Genomic DNA, 19,871 nt, shown 5'->3' with positions numbered 1-19,871 from the left:
TTAGAGGAGGATCTATATACCTAGAGTCTGGCAGCGATTGGTGGATACAGACAGGTGGTCTGGCAGTGGCATTCAGAGTGGAGCAAGGCACAGCATGCAGAGGGAGTATTCATCTCTGCAGCCCTTGAGAATCAGGACCACACCTGTGATTCCAATTAAGACTAGCAATGCTCACAGACAGAGCAGGGTCCAGGTGTTTAATCAGTGTGGGGAGGTGAGAGCTCTGCACACACAGAGATGTAACAGCCAGCATGATTCAGCCAGAGCAGATGTCCCAGGAGAATTACAAACACAGATCCATGGAGCAGCTGGCAGAGGTAAGTCACAAAAGGTAAAAACTAGCCAGGATTGTGACACATTTACACTGACTCGAGGTACGCGTTCGGGGTGGTGCACGATTTTGGGGCTCTATGGCGTCTGAGAAATTTTATGACAGCAGCAGGCACACCAGTTGCACATTCCCGACACATAAAACATCTTTTAGAAGCAATCCAACTGCCCAAAGCGGCGGCAGTAATTAAGTGTAAAGCCCATACATGTGAGGATGATCCGGTGTCACTGGGCAACAACAGAGCCGATGAAGCTGCAAAATGGGCAGCAGGGTTAAAAATGTTTTCTCCAACTGAAAAAATTATGTCTTTCCAAACAATTGATATGCTGAAATTAATTGAGATGCAAAATTTGTGTTCAATTCAGGAAAAATCCATGTGGAAGTCCAAGAGATGTGGTCAAGAGTCCTCCGTGCTCTGGAGGGATGGACAAGGTAAACCAGTAGCCCCCAAGGCATATTAGCCAAGCCTGGCTGAGGCAGCACACAGTGTGACTCATCTGGGAAAACAAGGTATGTGCAAATTGGTAAGAGCATACTGGTGTGCACCAGGTTTTTCTCCACAAGCAGAAAAGTTAGCAATGTCCTGTCTGACCTGCTTGAGGAAGAACATAGGGAAAGCGATCCCTACTGAACTGTCCCACACTCCACCGACTGATGGACCTTTCCAGGTGATACAAATTGATTTCATCCAATTACCACCCTGCAGGAATCTCAAGTATGTATTAGTGTGCACTGATGTATTTTCTAATTGGGTTGAGGCCTACCCAGCGGCCACTAATACTGCTGCATTTACTGCCAAGAAAATAGTTCAGGAATTTGTATGCAGATACGGTATCCCTAAAATCATCGAGAGTGACAGGGGTACTCATTTCACAGGTGATGTTTTTCAAAATATGTGTAAGCTGATGGGTATTAATAGCCGACTTCACACCCCCTACCGACCGCAAGCCAGTGCCAAGGTAGAGATGATGAATGGGACTATTAAAAATAAGTTGAGTAAAATCATGGCAGAGCCAGAAGCATTACCATTGGTCCTGCATAGTATAAGGACCACTCCCAGATCCCCTCTAAATCTGTTGCCCTTTGAAATACTGTTCGGTAGACAACCTCATTTGATTATAAGCCCACAGGAAGACTTGAAAAGTAACAACGAGGTAACTGTAAGGTATCTTATATCAATGAGTAAGCAGTTAAAACAGCAACAGCAGAAAGTGAAATTGTTGTCCAATGATATGCCTGAAACTAACTGTCATGATGTTGAACCAGGAGAATATGTTATGATCAGAAATTTCTTGCGTTCAGGTTGTTTGACTGATCGGTGGGAAGGTCCGTACCAGGTGCTGCTGACAAGTACTACATCTTTGAAGGTGGCTGAGAGAGATACTTGGGTCCATTCCACTCACTGCAAAAAGGTCAATCAACCGGTGGAAAAACAAGTTGGAGACAAGGCTGATAGCGTTGACCGGTCGATCGCGAGCTTGTTCCGGGAGGATTGAAAAGGTCGTAGTGAGATACCTGAACTAAAATAAATTTGCAGGTCTTGTTGTGGCAATGGACGGGCCTGCTGTGTTCATTTTCATATTCTCTTTTAGAGTGTTCACCATCCTGCTTGGTTCTGGGATATCCGGTTTCTGTGACGGGGGGCCGATTGAGGAGATGGGAGCTGATGGCAGTGCTGATGGAGTAGAGTCAGGAGGAGTGCTATGCCAATCAGGGGAGTGTCTGACCAATCTTAGTACTGTTATTGTTAAGAGAGCTGTTATTCCGGATACTCGGGGACGGTGTGGAAGTTTATCGTCTGAAGATTACTGTATTTGTGAGCTTTGTGGGTCCCTAGTTGATGAGAACTGTATTCAATGGTGCCAGCCTAAATATAACCCGTATTGGGGTGGGTATTCTTTAGAGGATTATCATAGCATGGTAGGCAAAGTATTAAATCAAACTGATTGCTGGGTGTGTTCACATGTGCTACAGGGACAGCATAATGTAGTGTTTGTGCCTTTTCCACTGAATATCACAGAAATTTTAGAATGGCAAAAAGGGAAAGCGTTGGATGGAAAATTCCTCTCATCCAAACCACCACATTTTAAACTCTATCAATTCCAAGTAGATAGATCACTTTTGTGTTTGAACATCACCAACCCCAATAAACCCGGGAGTTGGGAAGTGACGGGGAATAATCAGATGATGACCTTTTCACAGAGAGCTGATAATGAGTCCGTAAATCATGATCTGTTACGTTCAATTAAATCTAGTGGGAAACATTTTAGGTACCGGTATACATTGGGTTCCACCAAAGAAATTATTGGTAAGTTACCAAATGGTTATTGTGCTAAGATAATATAACCAGAAACTTGCATATACCAGATGGAAGAGCCTGAGATAGGATTGTTTGCAAGGGAAATGTGTTTAATGATAATGATGCATACCATTCCTTATGTTCTCCCCGATAATGTGTATTTTATATGTGGAAGATAGGCGTATAAGTGGCTCTCCCCGAGTTCCGAAGGTTTGTGTTATCTGGGAAGAGTAGTCCCAGAAGTTATGACCCTCACACATGTTGAAATGCTTGGTATCCATAAAAACACACCATCACCATACCTTCATACGCAATATGAACACAGAGGCAAACGAAACATGATACCTGGTGATGTGCATAAAGCCACTCAGTTAATTAGTGAGACAACTGGCTTCCAAGTTTTAGTTGCACTGGATCCCACCAGGATCGCTCGGGGTACATTAAATTTTAGATATATTCAGGAACTTGCTAAATTGATAGATAATATCACCGAGATGTATGATGACACATGACAGGTATACAGGGAGAGATTTGCAAGCATACAAGAAAGAACTGGTGCAACACAGGCTAGTGTTAAATTATTTAACTGCTGTTACTGGAGGGTACTGCGTAACTTTGGCCACCCAATTTGAGTAAAATGTTGCACCTATGTCACCAATGATACCAGCAACCCCAAGGAGGTGATAGACCGGAAGATGGATGAAATTCTGCAGTTAAAATGGGAGTTTCATAAGAACCATAATGCTTCAGTGGCTGAAGTAGGGGAAAAGATAGAAGGATGGGTTTCATGGCTGAACCCAGTGAAATGGTTCTCAGGTCTAGGGGAATGGGCCCAGGAAGTAATCGCCAGCATAGGCAAATTCTTGATCCTTATACTGATTGTTATCATAACAATTGGCATATGTGTCCGGTGTGTTCCTATTGTGTTGAAGTGTGGAAAATGTAAAAATAGAGTAAAACGAAAGAACGAAATTATGATGGTGGTCAGTAATGACAATATGAATATCGAGGTAAATGTAGAACTTCATTACAACCCGGAACTAGGAAATACCATCATTTAATGTATTGTATTTAGACATGCATAGAACATATTATTGAAATGATATTTTTAAAACACCTCAGATAATGTAAAGTCTCAATTTCCCCTCAAGACTACCTTTATAGGACTGGTGTATCCCCAAACCTTTCACATGATCTTCCAAGATGCGCGGTGTGCGTATAATAGTAGTTTTATGTCCCCACCCAGAGACACATTATTGATGGATTAAGAAACACCTTGTGCCATCCCATAATAACACTAATATATAAATGTAAGCCTAAATTAAAATTTTAAAATCAGATTGTGATAGCATGTTGTTCGCTATCAAAGGGTGGACTGTCGAAGCTGGATAATTGGCTGAGACAAGATCAGCGTAAAATTAGATTGTAACAACGCCATCTTGCGACTGGCCGCAAGACACCATTTTAGAAAATGAGATTGCAAGACGCCATTTTGCGAATGGCCGCCCAAGCGCCATTTTAGGTAAACTCACACTTAAGTACATATGGCGATATTACTATTAAATCATGCGATTGCATCTTTCACCATTTCTCATACACACATTAATACGCACAATTGCGCTGTTAACTAGTCGCATATTACCGAATGCATAAGATCCTGTATGAAAAACGCTGTTTATTAGCTTCATGCGCATGCATCTGCCCCAAGTTAACTAGCATCTTTATATCAAACTCCAAATACTCACACATTACATATTCACATAAAAGGTTTCATAAGCTCTAAGGTATAAGATTCAAGTATGTTCATTTATTACAATTGCTGTGAAATAAAGGTTATTTGGTAACTAAGGCTTAATACATGATAAGTAAGTCATGTCTGGTATTGTACTGATCTGCGTTCTTTCAACAGCATTCCGGTATCATCGGTGTGAAGATCGCAACATGCATTATCGACTTATGAACCGAAGAGATTTAAGGCAGCAAAATGTATTTCTGTGAATGTTTGCATGAGGCGGGGAAACCAGAGACCACCAGTTGTTAGAGGCTGGATTGTGTCTATTTGAACCAACCTGTTAGATGCCTTGTAACATATGTACTCTCCCTGAGGACCAATGGTATTAGCAACAAACTCCTCTATTGTGTTGTCTATTTCTGGGGGGTATAAATATGTGTGTTCTGACCCTGGGTTTTTAGTCTTCTTGCTGAATGCTGATTGATGGGCGTTTCTTGCTGATGCCTACATCTGGTCCAGAAGCACTGCGTATGTATACTGTACTTGGATCTGTATAATTCCTTTGCACTAAATTGTACACAGATCATAGCGTGTAACTGACTGTACTTTTACTTGAATAATACTTTGTGCTTTGGAACCACATGTTCTAGGTCTGGAGTCTTTATTTACTGTATAACTGCGTACGCACAATAGCGTCATCTATAGAGGTTTATAGGAAGGACATTAGAAGGTATAGGCAGGGGTATATAGAGGTTCTAATAAAATATCGTTAGACCCCACACCCACCACCCAGGGGTGCGGGGGATAGTCTTGGGCTTCAGCCCCAGCCTGGGGTTATATGGAGGTGGGGGACCCCTTTATTGAGGTGGTTCCCACTTCCACATGAATCCCCAGCCTAGGATGACTAATGTGGGGTGATTAATGCTTTGGCCGGGGGATCCCGTCAAGTGTGTCCCTTGGTTGGGGTATTACAACCAGGGCCAGTGCAAGGTTTCCGGGCACCCTAGGCAAGATTTCCCCAACTGCCTCTGCTCCCTACAATTCATAATATGCCACGCATCATTTTTCCCAGTTTATAATATGCTACACAGCAGTGTCACAATTTCATAATATACTATATAGAATATGCTACACAACAGAGAACCAAAATCATAATGTACCTCATAACACTGCCACAAATTCAGAGTATGCCACATAGCTGTGCCACAAATTAATTATTTGCCACTCATCCATGAATTATGCAATCATTTTTTTTTTTGTGGACTCAGCAGCACCCTCCAGTGGCCGGCGCCCAATGGTAGCACCTGCCCTGATTACAACCCTGCTAGTAAGAGCCCTGTACTGGTTGTTGACCCCTATGTTTTTTTCCCTGTGTTTTCACAACCAGGACTGGCTTAGGAGCCAGATGCTGGTTGCTGAATATACAGGGGACCCCTACGTCTTCTTTTTCCTGTATTTTCATAACCAGGACTGGATCACACAGCCCTGTGCTGGTTGTGGGTTTTTTATGGGTGGCACGTCATTTATTTATTTTTATTTTTAACTCCTTCATACTCCAAACATACAAGAAGCCTGCTAAAACCACCAGCAGGAAACAGGACTGCTATTTTGTGGATTTTGTGCTTGATTCTGTGTATTCGATTTTCAATTTGAATATTAGTGTGGTACCCCAGAACCTGGGAGTACCTCATATTGTGTACCCTTATATATGTGTTGCTGGATATTTGAATGTGTTCATTGGTGACAGTGGACAATGTACCCAGCTTCAGGAGCTGGCGTGCGGCTGGAGAGACTGGACTTCCAAAGCAATAGAGAAACAGTGGGCCTGATTCAGAGCCGGACGCTCTGGTCAGAGCGTCCGGCTCTGAATCAGGGCCCTCCTACCTAAAAATGGAGCGGCCTCTTGAACGCTCGCATAGCTGCTGTAGGGTCTCGGTGACCGCAAGCCTTGGAGTGATTTTGGCTCTATCAGAGCCAAAATCACTCCCACTGACATCACTAGTGATGTCAGTGGGGCCGGACTCAGACGGTAGGCGTTCCCATGGGAACGCCTCCGTCTGGCAGCCACGCCCCTGGCACGCCCACCAAAGGGGGCGTGCTGTCAGTCACCATCGACAGCACAACCCCTTTGGTGCAAGACCCCGAGCGACTAATTCCTCGTCACTCTGCGGGTCCCCGCGCATGCGCACGACGGAGCTCCCTCCGTCGTGCGCATGCGCATTCGGGCACCATCGACCCGCTTGCGAGTGTCCTTCACTTGCGAGCAGGTCTGAATCAGGCCCAGTGCCCCATGACCAGAGGGGCTTGTACTGACAGTGGGGCGGCAGATGTTGAGTCCAGTAGAAGTGAGCTGAGGAGTGGAGCTTTGCTGCTGGAGTGCCACTGACAGTGTTGCTAGTTCATGTCAGGAGCTGGGTAAGGGAAGCATCGGTGGCCATTAGAGGGGCGGAGTAATGCCAGTGAGTGGTCCATGTCTGGGTGGAGCCAAAGTCAGATGACAGTGGCTCAGTGAGAGGAGACAGCCCCCAGGCTCTAGCTGGGACTGAGGAGAGGGGCTTGCAGAGAGTGACAGCAGGAGCAGGAGCAGCTGTCACTGCTAAGTTGATGAAACTCTGCCTTAAGGCCCCCATACATCAGCAATTGATTGCAGCAATCGTGCAATTTGCAATCGATTGTGTATAAAAATCTTTCTCCTTTTCAATCGATTGTGGCAATTCTGCAATCGATTGAAAAAAGGAAAGATTTTTATACACAATCGATTGCAAATTGCACGATTGCTGCAATCAATCTCTGATGTATGGGGGCCTTAAGGAGAGGGGGAGACTGTGAGCTGTGAGTATTACTGGCTAAAGGCCCCCATACATCAGAGATTGATTGCAGCAATTGTGCAATTTGCAATCGATTGTGTATAAAAAATCTTTCCCTTTTTCAATCGATTGCAGATTGCAGAATTGCCACAATCGATTGAAAAAGGGAAAGATTTTTATACACAATCGATTGCAAATTGCACGATTGCTGCAATCAATCTCTGATGTATGGGGGCCTTTAGATTCACTGCCTCCATTCTGCAGCAACTGCTAGTGTCATAGGATTGATTAAACACACACCACATTGACAGGTGCAGTGACTGAGATAGTGATTGCTTCAGGGAGCAGAGACTGAGAGGTAACCCTTCAGGAAAAAGCAGGATAGTTACAACACTGTATTCAGCTATTTCCCTATTAATCAAAGGGCACACAAAGTTGTGAAGACTAACAGCAGGAAAGAACTATTCTGCAGAGCAGCACAATCAGCAGCCACCCACACACTGTCAGCAAAATAAATACATTGCTTTATTAGAGATTGTAGTAATACAGCCTTACCTATAGAACATAAAAAGTAACTGTGAAAATGTCCGGATTACAAGACCCTAAGGAAAGATACAATTAATTCTCATTAACATTTCAGTATCACCTTCGCAAAAGTACTTAGTGAGCGAAACTGATATCAGGACTGCTACACACAGGAAAACCTTTTAGGGAGTTCGTTTCTTTAAATTATCTACTACATCGAATGTGCACCAATGACAGTAGTTTGGCCAGTAAGTGTAGACTCTAGGGGGTAAATTTACTAAAGTGAGAGGTTTTAGAAGTGAGTTTTAAAAGTGATGATGCAGTTCCGGAGTTCCTGTATAATAAACGTCATGCTGTAAAGTGACACTTAATTTTATTGGTGTATATTGCTTGACTGTAGATTCATTGCTAGAAGTTTATGTTCAGGAAAAATTTTACTATTCTATGGGCCTGATTCAGAGACGATCGCTCTGAATCAGGGCGTTTTGGTTTTTTTCATGTGACATCACTGGTGATGTCAGTGGGGCCGCCCCCAAATGGCAGGCGTTCTTTCGGGAATGCCTCCGTTTGGCCGGCCATGCCCCCGGCCCGCCTACCAAACGGGGCGAGCTGTCACTCACCATCGACAGCTCGCCCCCTTTGGAGCGAGACCCGGAGCGACGGAGCGCCCGTCGCTATCCGCGTCTCTCACATGCGCACAACAGAGCCGGCTCCACTGTGCGCATGCCCAGTGGGCCACCATCGACCCGGTTGCAAGTGCTCAGCGCTTGCAACCGGGTCTGAATCAGGCCCTATGTTAGGAAATAATTTCACCTCTCTGCCCAGTAGTAAAAGCCTAACCAACCCAAAGGAGTATATATACATCCCAAGGTGTGACATTAAATTGTGTTGGGATTTGGGGAGTGCTCTGACTCTCTGACGGGAAGGTCTATAGCCCAGAAGATAACAGGTACGTCTTCATCAGCACCCACACAAAAAGCGGAGTGTTACATTAGTAAATCAGGGGATCCTATGTTCATCTATCTAAAAACACTGATGTTTAGACGATATTCGATTTTAAAGAGGATTCGGTTTTATATTTGTGACACCCCTAAAGGTGTTAACTGTCCAGTTGATATATATATTATATATACAGTTAAAAAATGATAATTGATATATTTACACAATAATGTTCTATAATTGTGGAAAGCTGTTTGTTTTACACATATGTCTGTACTCCTATACTACCCCCACACAGAGGGGAAATTGGAGTGGCTTGCCCTCTGGTCTGTGTCGGCGGGTGGGAGCGCGGCATGGGACTCTGGAAATGAGCCACAGAAATTGTTGCCAGGTCCTTCAGTCCGGACCAGATGTTCAAACTTGGTCCTGCCTGCCCTGCATCACCGCCAGCGGGTTGCTTAGGATACCTACGTTTTTTCCTGGCAGCCCCAGTTGCCGGAGAAAATGAAGAAGGAGCTGTTGACGTGTCACGTTCCGCTTCAGCTGACAGTGTTTTCACCAGCAGGTCTTTGCACCTCTGCAGGCTTGTGTCGGCCAGAAAGAGAGATACCACATAGGCTTTAAACCTAGGATCGAGCATGGTGGCCAAAATGTAGTGGTCTGATTTCAACAGATTGACCACCCTGGAATCCTGGCAAAGCGAATGAGGGGCTTCATCCACAAGTCCACATGCCGAGCGGAATCGCTCCGTCTTAGCTCCTCCTTCACTTTCTCCAGCTGCTTCTGCAAATGCCTGATGAGGGGAATGACCTGACTCAAGCTGGCAGTGTCTGAATTGACTTCACGTGTGGCAAGTCCGCAGGGCTGGAGAACCTTGCAAAACACGGAAATCATTCTCCACTGCGCTTGAGTCAGGTGCCTATGTCATAGGTGGATGTATAGGCTTGAATGGCCTTTTGCTGCTCCTCCATCCTCTGAAGCATATAGAGGGTTGAGTTCCACCACGTCACAACCTCTTGCTTCAGGTGATGGCGGGGCAGGTTCAAGAGTGTTTGCTGACACTCCAGTCTTCAGCACGCAGTCGCTGAATGGCGAAAGTGGCCAGAAATTTTTCGGGCCACCCAAAGCGTCTCCTGCATGCCTCTGTCGCTTTTCAGAAAATTCTGCACCACCAAGTTTATTGTGTGAGCAAAACATGGGACGTGTTGGAATTTTCCCAGATGTAATGCCCGCACAATATTGGTGGCGTTGTCAGATATCACAAATCCCCAGGAGAGTCTAAGTGGGGTAAGCCACTGGGCGATGATTTCCCTCAGTTTCTCTAAGAGGTTGTCGGCGGTGTGCCTCTTACTGAAACCAGTGATACAGAGCGTAGCCTGCCTTGGAACGAGCTGGCGTTTCTGAGATGCTGCTACTGGTGACGCTGCTGTTGTTGCTGCGTAAGGTGATACATCTACCCAGTGGGCTGTCACAGTCATATAGTCCTTAGTCTGCCCTGTTCCACTTGTCCACATGTCCGTGGTTAAGTGGACATTGGGTACAACCGCATTTTTCAGGACACTGAGGACACTTTTTCTGACGTTTCTGTACAGTCTCGGTATCGCCTGCCTAGTGAAGTGGAATCTAGATGGGATTTGGAACCGGGGACACACTACCGTCATTGTCTAAATCCCACTGCACTAATGGCGGATACCGAACACACGTCTAACACCAACATAGAGTCACGGCCTCAGTTATACATTTTACTTCAGGATGACTGCTGTCGTACTTCATCCTCCTCGCTAAGGACTGTTGGAGGGTCAATTGTTTAGTAAAAGTAGTGGTGTTCCTACTTCCTCTTTTGGATGATGAACGACTCCCAGCAGCAGCAACAGCAGTAGCGGCAGCAGGAGGCATAGCAATGCAGGATCCTCCTGAGGAATCCCGGATAGGAGAGTCAGTCATGCCAGTGACATGGTCTGCAGGACTACTTCCGATCCTAACTAAGGAGGAAAATGACGAGGAGGGAGTTGACGGTGTGGTTTGCAGGCGCTTGGATACAACAGGATTTAGGTGTCCCTGGACTGCTTACGGTCTTAGCCAAAGTTTCAGAACTTGACAGTAACTTTTTATGAACGCGCTGCAGGTGCCGTATAATGGAGGATGTTCCTAGGTGGTTAACGTCCCTATCCCTACTTATCTCACCTTTACATATGGCAAGACAGTTGTTGTCCGGATTTGGATAGAAATATTGCCAGACCAAAGAGGTGGAATGTTTGGTCTTCTGCCCAGGCTTGACCGTGATGGGCTTTTTCATCCCACAGACAACAACTGTCTCCCCCGGAGCCTGATTTAAACAAGCCACATCACCATCAGAATCCTCCTCGCCAACTTCCTCCTCAGCGCCAGCTACACCAGTATCCTCATCCTGTTGTACTTCAACAGTGACATCTTCAATTTACATATCAGCAAGTGGACTGTGGGTGCTCCTTTCAGCACTTGCAGGGGGCGTGCAAATGGTGGAAAGAGCCACCTCTTCCCGTCCAGTGCTGGGAAGGTCAGGCATCGCAACCGCCACCACACTTGGACTCTCCTTGGGGATTTGTGATATCATCTTAGAATGCACAGTTCTTCACTGTGCTTTTGCCTGCCTAACTCGTTTGATTTTTTTAGCGGGAGGAGGGCTTCCATCGTCATGTGAAGCTGAACCACTAGTCATGAACATAGGGAAAGACATTAGCCGTTCCTTGCCACTCCATGTCGTAAATGGCATATTGGCAAGTTTACGTTTCTCTTCAGATGATTTAAATGTTTTTTTCAAGGTCATTTTCCTGAACTTTGTCATTTGGTATTGTATGTGCCCTCTACTATGACATTGGACATCAGCCTTGGCAGACAACGTTGATGGCATGTTATCATCTATGTCCTGACTAGTGGCAGCAGCTTCAACACTAGGAGGAAGTGGTTCTTGATCTTTCCCTATTTTATTTTTATCGGAGAAAGTTTGGTCCTCCATTTATGTTATATTGATATATATGTGCGGCTAAGGCGCACACAAACACAGAAAATAATTTTTTATTTTTGTTGGAGACTAGTGCACTTGTGGGTTACACCACCCTTTAAGATATGAGCCAGCCGGCTCTTTACTTATGGGACACAGGCGCACGCTTGGCGCTACTTTGTTGATGCACGTGCGGCTACTGCGCACACAATTCACAAACACAAAAAAATATATTTTTTTATTTTGTTTGGAGTGCCCTTTGGGGGTTACAGCACCCTTTAACGGACAAGCCAGCTGGCCTTTTACTTATGGGACACAGGCGCACGCTTGGCGCTGCTCCTTTGTTGATGCACGTGCAGCCACAGTGCACACAATTCACAAACACAGAAAATATTTTTTTATTTTGTTTGGAGTGCCCTTTGGGGGTTACAGCACCCTTTAACAGACAAGCCAGCCGGCCCTTTACTTATGGGACACAGGCGCACGCTAGGCGCTGCTCCTTTGTTGATGCACTTGCAGCCACAGTGCACACAGTTCACAAACACAGAAAATATTGTTTTATTTTGTTTGGAGTGCACTTCGGGGGTTACAGCACCCTTTAACGGTCAAGCCAGTCGGCCCTTTACTTATGACACAGGCGCATGCTTAGCACTACTTTGTTGATGTATGTTCGGCTACTGCGCACACAATTCACAAACACAAAAAAATATATTTTCATATTTTTTGGAGTGCACTTTGGGGGTTACAGCACCCTTTAATGGTCAAGCCAGCTGGCCCTTTACCTATGACACAGGTGCACGCTTGGCGCTACTTTGTTGATGCACGTGCGGCTACTGCGCACACAATTCACAAACACAGAAAATATTTTTTTATTTTGTTTGGAGTGCCCTTTGGGGGTTACAGCACCCTTTAGCGGTCAATCCAGCCGGCCCTTTATTTATGGGACACAGGCGCACGCTTGGCACTACTTTGTTGTTGCACGTGCGGCTACTGCGCACACAATTCACAAACACAAAAAAATATATTTTTTTATTTTGTTTGGAGTGCCCTTTGGGGGTTACAGCACCCTTTAACGGACAAGCCAGCCGGCCTTTTACTTATGGGACACAGGTGCACGCTTGGCGCTGCTCCTTTGTTGATGCACGTGCAGCCACAGTGCACACAATTCCCAAACACAGAAAAAAATTTTTTATTTTGTTTGGAGTGCCCTTTGGGGGTTACAGCACCCTTTAGCGGTCAATCCAGCCGGCCCTTTATTTATGGGACACAGGCGCACGCTTGGCGCTACTTTGTTGATGCACAAGCGGCTTCTGCGCACACAACTCACAAACACAAAAAAATATATTTTTTTATTTTGTTTGGAGTGCCCTTTGGGGGTTACAGCACCCTTTAACGGACAAGCCAGCTGGCCTTTTACTTATGGGACACAGGCGCATGCTTGGCGCTGCTCCTTTGTTGATGCACGTGCAGCTACAGTGCACACAATTCACTAACACAGAAAAAAATATTTTTTTTTTGCACTTGGGGGGAGCACCCCTGATGGACAGAGCACCCCCTGGACAACACTACAGCACCCCTTTAGGACTGGGACACTGCACAGGACTTTGGAGTGGACACAGCCCCTATGGACAACTGACTGCACAACACAGTCCAGCCAGCCCCTATGGACTTTGAAGTAGTGGACACAGCCCCTATGGACAACAGCAGCACAGCGCAGCACAGCACAGCACAACACTACACTGCACTACACTACACTGCACTACACTACACAGCCCAGCCAGCCCTAACTCCCACCCTCCCTCTTCACTGTCCACAGCCGAGTGAGAAAATGGCACCGACGCGGGTACCTTATATAGGATCCAAAACCCGCGAGACCCGGAAAGCGGGATGATGACGTTTTGCCTCGATTTCAGATCCGAGTCAGGCGGGAAAATTCGAGCCTGACTCGGATCGGCCTCGGATCGGGGGGGCTCGGGGGGGTTCGGATTTCAGAAATCCGAACCCGCTCACCCCTAATATAATCTATTAACCGTCAAAGGAATAGCGTTACAATAGATACTGAATGCAGAACAGTCAGTAAACTTATCCAACAAATAGCATTGAAGGACTTTGTATAAATAAGGATCTTTAATAGCTTCTTCTGACAAGCTACACGTCAACCCGGGCAACGTTATACTAATACTTAACTACTAGTCAATTATCTCTTGCATGCAGAATTAGAACTAGAGACTAGTGTATTGTATGTTCGGTGCGCCTGATATTATTTGGACAGTTGGGTCTGAGTCAAACTATCGTACTAAAGGGTAATGTCATATGATAGGTGAAGAACACACCAGTGGGCCTGATTCAGAGCTGAACGCTCTGACCAGAGCGCTCACTCTGAATAAGTGCCCTCCTCCATAAAAATGGAGCTGCCTCTTGGACCATCGGGCTTGCAATGGTCAAGACCATCACGACCATCGGGCTTGCGACGAGACCCTGCGGTAGGGTCTCGGTGACCGCAAGCCCTGGAGTGAATTTGGCTCTATCAGAGCCAAAATCACTCCCACTGACATCACTAGTGATCACTAGTGATGTCAGTGGGGCCGGATCCAGACGGTAGGCGTTCCCATGGGAACGCCTCCGTCTGGCAGCCACGCCCCCGGCACGCCCACCAAAGGGGGCTGCTGTCAGTCACCATCGACAGCACGCCCCCTTTGGTGCGAGACCCCGAGCGACGTATTTCTTGTCGCTCGCTGGGTCTCGCGCATGCGCACGACGGAGCTCCCTCCGTCATACGCATGCGCATTCGCCCAACATCGACCCGCTTGCGAGCGACCTTCGCTCGCGAGCGGGTCTGAATGACCCCCAGAGTTCCAGTTTAATAAAGGAACAGACCAGAGTGTACTTTTATATGTTTAAAAGAGTGTCCATCCTAATGTATTGTAAATGTGTTAATGCAATGTTATTGTGAAGAATTGCCTTTACCATTTGTTTACCGTAAAATAAATACTTTTTGTTTGTACTTCCATTTGCCTGTATCTAATCTTTACCATCTGGTAGGTAGAGAATTAATCAGAACTGAGGAACTGGTAAGGAAATATCTGCTACACCACACTTAATATCACCTTTCCCTTTTGGGGTATGACATATTCCATTTCACATTCGATTTTGACTTCAATAAATCGAAAATCAAAATCGAATTAAAATTTAATGCAAAACCACCAGCCGTGCAACATCAAACAAAATCGATCTTAGGGCCTGATTCAGACCCGCTCGCAAGCGGGTCGATGGTGGCCCAGTGCGCACGTGCGGCGTGCGCGAGCCCCATAGCGAGTGAGACCTTCACTCGCTCCGGAACTCGCAGCTAAACGGGGCGGCTGTTGATGTTGATCAACAGCTCGCCCTGTTTTGTAGGCGGGTGGGAGGGGGGGCTGAACAGACTGAGGCGTTCCCGAAGGAAAGCCTGCCGTTTGTGGGTCTCCTCATCTCCTGCCCGCTCGCACTAGCTGTGAATAGGGAAAAAAAAAAAAAACTACTCCCCGCCCTGATTCAGAGCGTGCGCTCACAAATAGCGAGCGGCTCTGAATCAGGCCCTTAGATCAAATGGAATAATATACCTTAGTTAAATAGTGATAGTATCAGTAGGAGGGATCAAAACGCCATTAGCCATCAGGCACAGAATCGGTATTATACCGCCGGAAGGCCGGCAGATGGAGAGCCCGACATGGTAAGTATTAACCCTATTACCACCCCTCTCTCCCCCCTAACACTCCCTTACTGGTGCCTAAGCCTAACTTCCACCCCTAGTGACTAAACTCAACCCCCTCTTCCCAGACCCTAAACCTAACCCTCCCGGGGGGGGGTCTAACCCTAACCCCCCCGAGGGTGCTTAATGCTAACCCCCCTTTCCCTAGCCTAACCTTAAACCTCCCGGGGGGGGTGCCTAACCCTAAGTCCTCCCGGGAGTCCCTAACCCTAACCCTGCGGCTAACAGCTCCTAATGCCCGGCTTAACTACGTTAGGTAGCTTTCCCGCTAGGCTGTTTTAGCGGGGCGCGGCGCCCTGCCCTCCTCCTGGAGGGCAAAAAGCACCCTGCCCTCCAGGAGGAGGGCAAAAAGCGCCCTGCCCTAACAGCCTGCGGGAGCCGTTCTCACCCGCGGGACGCAGTGTCCCACGGGTGGAGAAACATGCGGTGTCCCGGTCACCGCCGGAGAATAGACGCCGGGAACACTACGTTAGGTATGACGGGCGTCGGGATTTTGGCGTGGAGCTAATGATAGGCATCAGTATTTAGACGCCTATCATTAGTCCCATGCCGGGCTTTGACTGTCGGTAAGCCGGCGGTCGGCATTTCAACCGTCGGCTTCCTGACTACATCCCATCAGGCACAGGATCAACATGCAAAGATCCTGTGTACACGGTCACCCGTAATTTATTCTCCAGGTGATAGGTGGAACAAACATCTAAATAGCGATCTGCATGGGACACATTTGTATGAATAAGCCCTTACTGTTCCCTGTCAATGGTTGCACCTACTCCCCCCACTTTCCTCCAGACCATCTCTCCAAGCGCAAGGGAGCAAGAGGAAATAATGTCTCCAACTCTGTGCAGGCAAAGATGTGTAAGAATACAGGGCCTGATTCACCACAGATCGCAACCGCAGCAGCCAACGCAGATCGATGGATGGTGTGACGTGCAAATGTGTACACAGCGCAGTGCGCGTGCGCGAGTTGACATTTCGATGTCTTTGCGATCACTCAAGCAGAATGAAAGCCATCGCAGAGTGAGTGACAGGCTGTGAGCGTTTGTGGTGGTCGGAGAACGCAGGGGTGTCTGTCCGTTTAAAGGCCGTTGTATGGACATGCATAAATTAGTAATTGCAACAGCATACGGAGATTGAGGGCCTGATTCAGCAAGGATCGCTATTCTGCCAATACGCACGCACCACAGTTACTAATATCAGCGGTCAAATGCAAATGTTTGCAATCGCATTGTGATCGCAGCCTAACATAAGGGCGCCCTTACACACATCCGTATACTTGCGCGATATAGTGAAACAATCAGTAACATCGGACCCATACACAAAGTTAAGGCAGGTCAGATCTCACTCAGGAACTGCTAACTTCAGAGCACGCTGAGGCCTTAGCAGTGAATAATGAATGCACGCCCATCAAACGGCGTTGAAACGCACTGGCACGTCTGTGTTCGCCCAACCGCCCCCCATCACCATCCACAAACGGCACTTCCTGTCAGTCACTCTGCTCTGGGTCTGCACAGCCTCTGCAGATGCAGTTCCCATCGCAATGCGCAATGCAAATGAATCGGCCAATTGCGTGCGTCTTTGAAACTGCGATCCTTGCTGAATCAGGCCCTGAGTGTTTACTGCGTGCAACAAGGTTAGCAATTCCTAAGTAAGGTCAGGGCTGCTGTATTTCTGCGTGCGGGGCCGATGGTACTCGATGTTCCCGATGTATACGTAGCACTGCAATGTGAGATAACGGTAGTGGGCGTCTCTATGCTGGCTGTGCTATTGATTTCATTAGCATATTTTTGCAGCAGACCTCTGTGCGTTAATCGCAGCTGCGATCGCAATATCGATCCGTAAGTAATCAGTCCCATAGTGCGCACATGAGCTATACAAAAAGGCACAATTTACACCCACACAATGCACTTGTACCCAACTCTACAACTGTCCTAGAGTTCCCTAAAACCCAGTCTTTATCCAGCAGATCCAGCCTATGCAACCTGCTACTTATGTCGCTGCCCTGGCTAATCCTGTTATAATTAGAGATGTGCGGGTTCAGTTTTACTCGGTTCTTTTCGCCAAAATTATCGCAAGTTCGGATTAGTTCAGATTTATTTTATTGACTATGCAAAACACGTGAGAGCCGATAGCCAATAAGATGCCATTTTGAGATCCGGACAAATCCGGAGTAAAACCGAACCCGCACATCTCTAGTTATATAATATATGTGTAACAATATAATATAGACATTATAAGAGTGCTTAGAACAGGACAGGTTCTGCACATGTAAAAGAAAAACTACAACTATGAAATGATACATGGTAATAGTATAATAGCTAGCAAGGGGATGATACTGTATGATCTGTGATTAGGAAACTCAAATCAAATCAGGCTCCAAACAAACTGTACATACATTGAATATACTAATGAGGATATATCACTGCTATGTGCTATGTATCTACTAATGTCCACGGCCACCCCCTGTACTCACCATTCCAATACACCACATAGAGAGCAGCAGCACCCACAGCAACCTCATGTTTATAGTCCGTGTAAGTGATAAACATCCACCGAGCCTCACACGTATAGTAATACAGGTTATTGTGCTGAGGAAATCTCTGAGCTCTACCTGGGACTCTCGCACCTGTCACCCGCCCCTCAGCTGTCACAGACGGAAGAACAGAGAAACAATTCTGTGTATATATTACCTGTTACACATTTTATGGGAACTCAAATTCAATCAGCCAAAATGGCAAGGAACTGATTCAGAGACGGATGCTATGGTGATTATGGCCCTGATTCAGAGCCGCTCGCTAGATGTGATCGCTCGCTCCCAGCGTATGCACATCCATCGCACGCCCAGCAAGGCAGGCTATCGCACGGCAAGGCATTAGCACTCCCACTATGCCTTGGCGAGCGATTACTTTGTGTATGTGCAGCCCTATTTAAATAGGCTAGCACATGTTAGGATTTATGGCACCTTTATGCATATTGGGCCTGATTCAGAGCCGGACGCTCTGACAAGAGCGCTTGCTCTGAATCTGGCCCGTCCTACCTAAAATTGGAGCGGCCTCCTGTCCGCTCGCATAGCTGTGGGTGACCACCCACAGCTTATGCGAGCGGCCAAAAAGATGGTCGCGATGGTCAAGACCATTGCGACCATCGGGCTTGCGATGAGACCCTTGCGGTGGGGTCTCATCTGCCGCAAGCCCGGAGTGCTTTTGGCTCTATCAGAGCCAAAAACACTCCCACTGACATCACTAGTGATGTCAGTGGGGCCGGACCTAGACGGTAGGCGTTCCCATGGGAACGCCTCCGTCTGGGCAGCCACGTCCCCGGCACACCCACCAAAGGGGGCGTGCTGTCAATCACCATCGACAGCACGCTTCCCCGTCGCTCGCTGGGTCTCGCGCATACGCACGACGAAGCAGCCTCCGTCGTGCGCATGCGCATTTGGGTAACATCGACCTGTTTGTGAGCGTGCAGCGCTCGCGAGCGGATCTGAATGAGACCCATAAACCCAAAATACTTATTATATATGAGAATGCATATGTATTATAACATACAATGAAAATGTTATTTAATTATTATGGTCTTGTAAATATTGCCCAGATTGTGAGGGGCTGGGTAAAGCCAAAGCAGGGGCAGTGTATGATTGTTTATTTATGCAGGGCTGAAGAGAGACAGGGAGCGCGAGGGGTAGAAGCTGCTAGAAGCGGCGCGAGGATGAGAGACTCGTGCTGGGAGCGGGAAGGCAGAGGTCGCTAGGGAAGATATATATAAGGGCTTGGCAGGCGCGATAGGTTAGACTGCTGTTCCCCCCTCCAGTGACCGCATCGCAATGACCTGCAAGAGCCCGGTGGCTCTGGTTGGCGGAAGAAGTGGCGGATCTAGGGGGGGGCGATAAGGGCGATCGCCCCCCGTAAACACTGCCCCGATTCCTAAAATCCCCATCCACTACTTGACAGTAGTTTCAGCCAGCTCAGCTGCCTTTCAGCAGTGCGTGCCCGCGGCGCAGCCCCAGCGCGATTGAGACTCTTCGCGGCCGCCAGGTTGGGAGGGAGGGCCAGCTGAGATAATAGTCTCTTCAGCAGCTGGCCCCCATGTCCTCCTTTATGCATGCCGAGCGCACACAGCGCCCAGGCGGGTTTCTCCTCCTTGACAGACCACATTTTTTTTTAAAACTCTGCGCTACTGAGGTTGAGTGACAGCTCCCGGGGAAGTGGGTGTGACACACCCTGTAACCACACCCAGATTTTCAGAGCAACGTTGAGCAGCGTCTCCCTGCAGAGAGGGCAAAGCTTCAAAAAACTGTTCGGCGTGGGAGAAGGCGGATCACGGCCGCCCGGCACCTAGGAGGAGGTCCAAGCAGCAGAGGCCACAGGCTGTGTAAGTATGCTCTGTGTGTGTGTGTTTGTAAGTATGCTTTGCGAATGCTATGTGTGTTGTACTGAATGTTGTGTGTGTATGATCAGTGTTCATGTCTGTATATGTATCAGAGGCGGGCTGGGCCGGGGGCAGGGTGTCATCT

General features: G+C 47.3%; 1 protein-coding gene across 1 annotated transcript in view; it reads right to left on the bottom strand.

Annotated features, from left to right (window-relative positions):
- Positions 1–17,911, bottom strand: part of LOC148507430 (NXPE family member 3-like) — a 150,262-nt gene extending 132,351 nt beyond the window's left edge. Inside the window, exon 1 of the mRNA XM_088446032.1 lies at positions 17,832–17,911. Coding sequence (XP_088302158.1) covers positions 17,832–17,879 — 48 coding nt within the window. The 5' untranslated portion in view covers positions 17,880–17,911. The remainder of the gene's footprint in view (positions 1–17,831) is intronic.
- Positions 17,912–19,871: the final 1,960 nt, after the last annotated feature.

The sequence above is a fragment of the Taudactylus pleione genome, unplaced genomic scaffold, assembly GCF_031769625.1.
Source record: "Taudactylus pleione unplaced genomic scaffold, aTauple2 ptg000393l, whole genome shotgun sequence".
In the NCBI taxonomy this organism is placed as follows: domain Eukaryota; kingdom Metazoa; phylum Chordata; class Amphibia; order Anura; family Myobatrachidae; genus Taudactylus; species Taudactylus pleione.
Note: the sequence above shows the minus strand (reverse complement) of the source record. Positions and strands in the feature narration are given on the sequence as shown.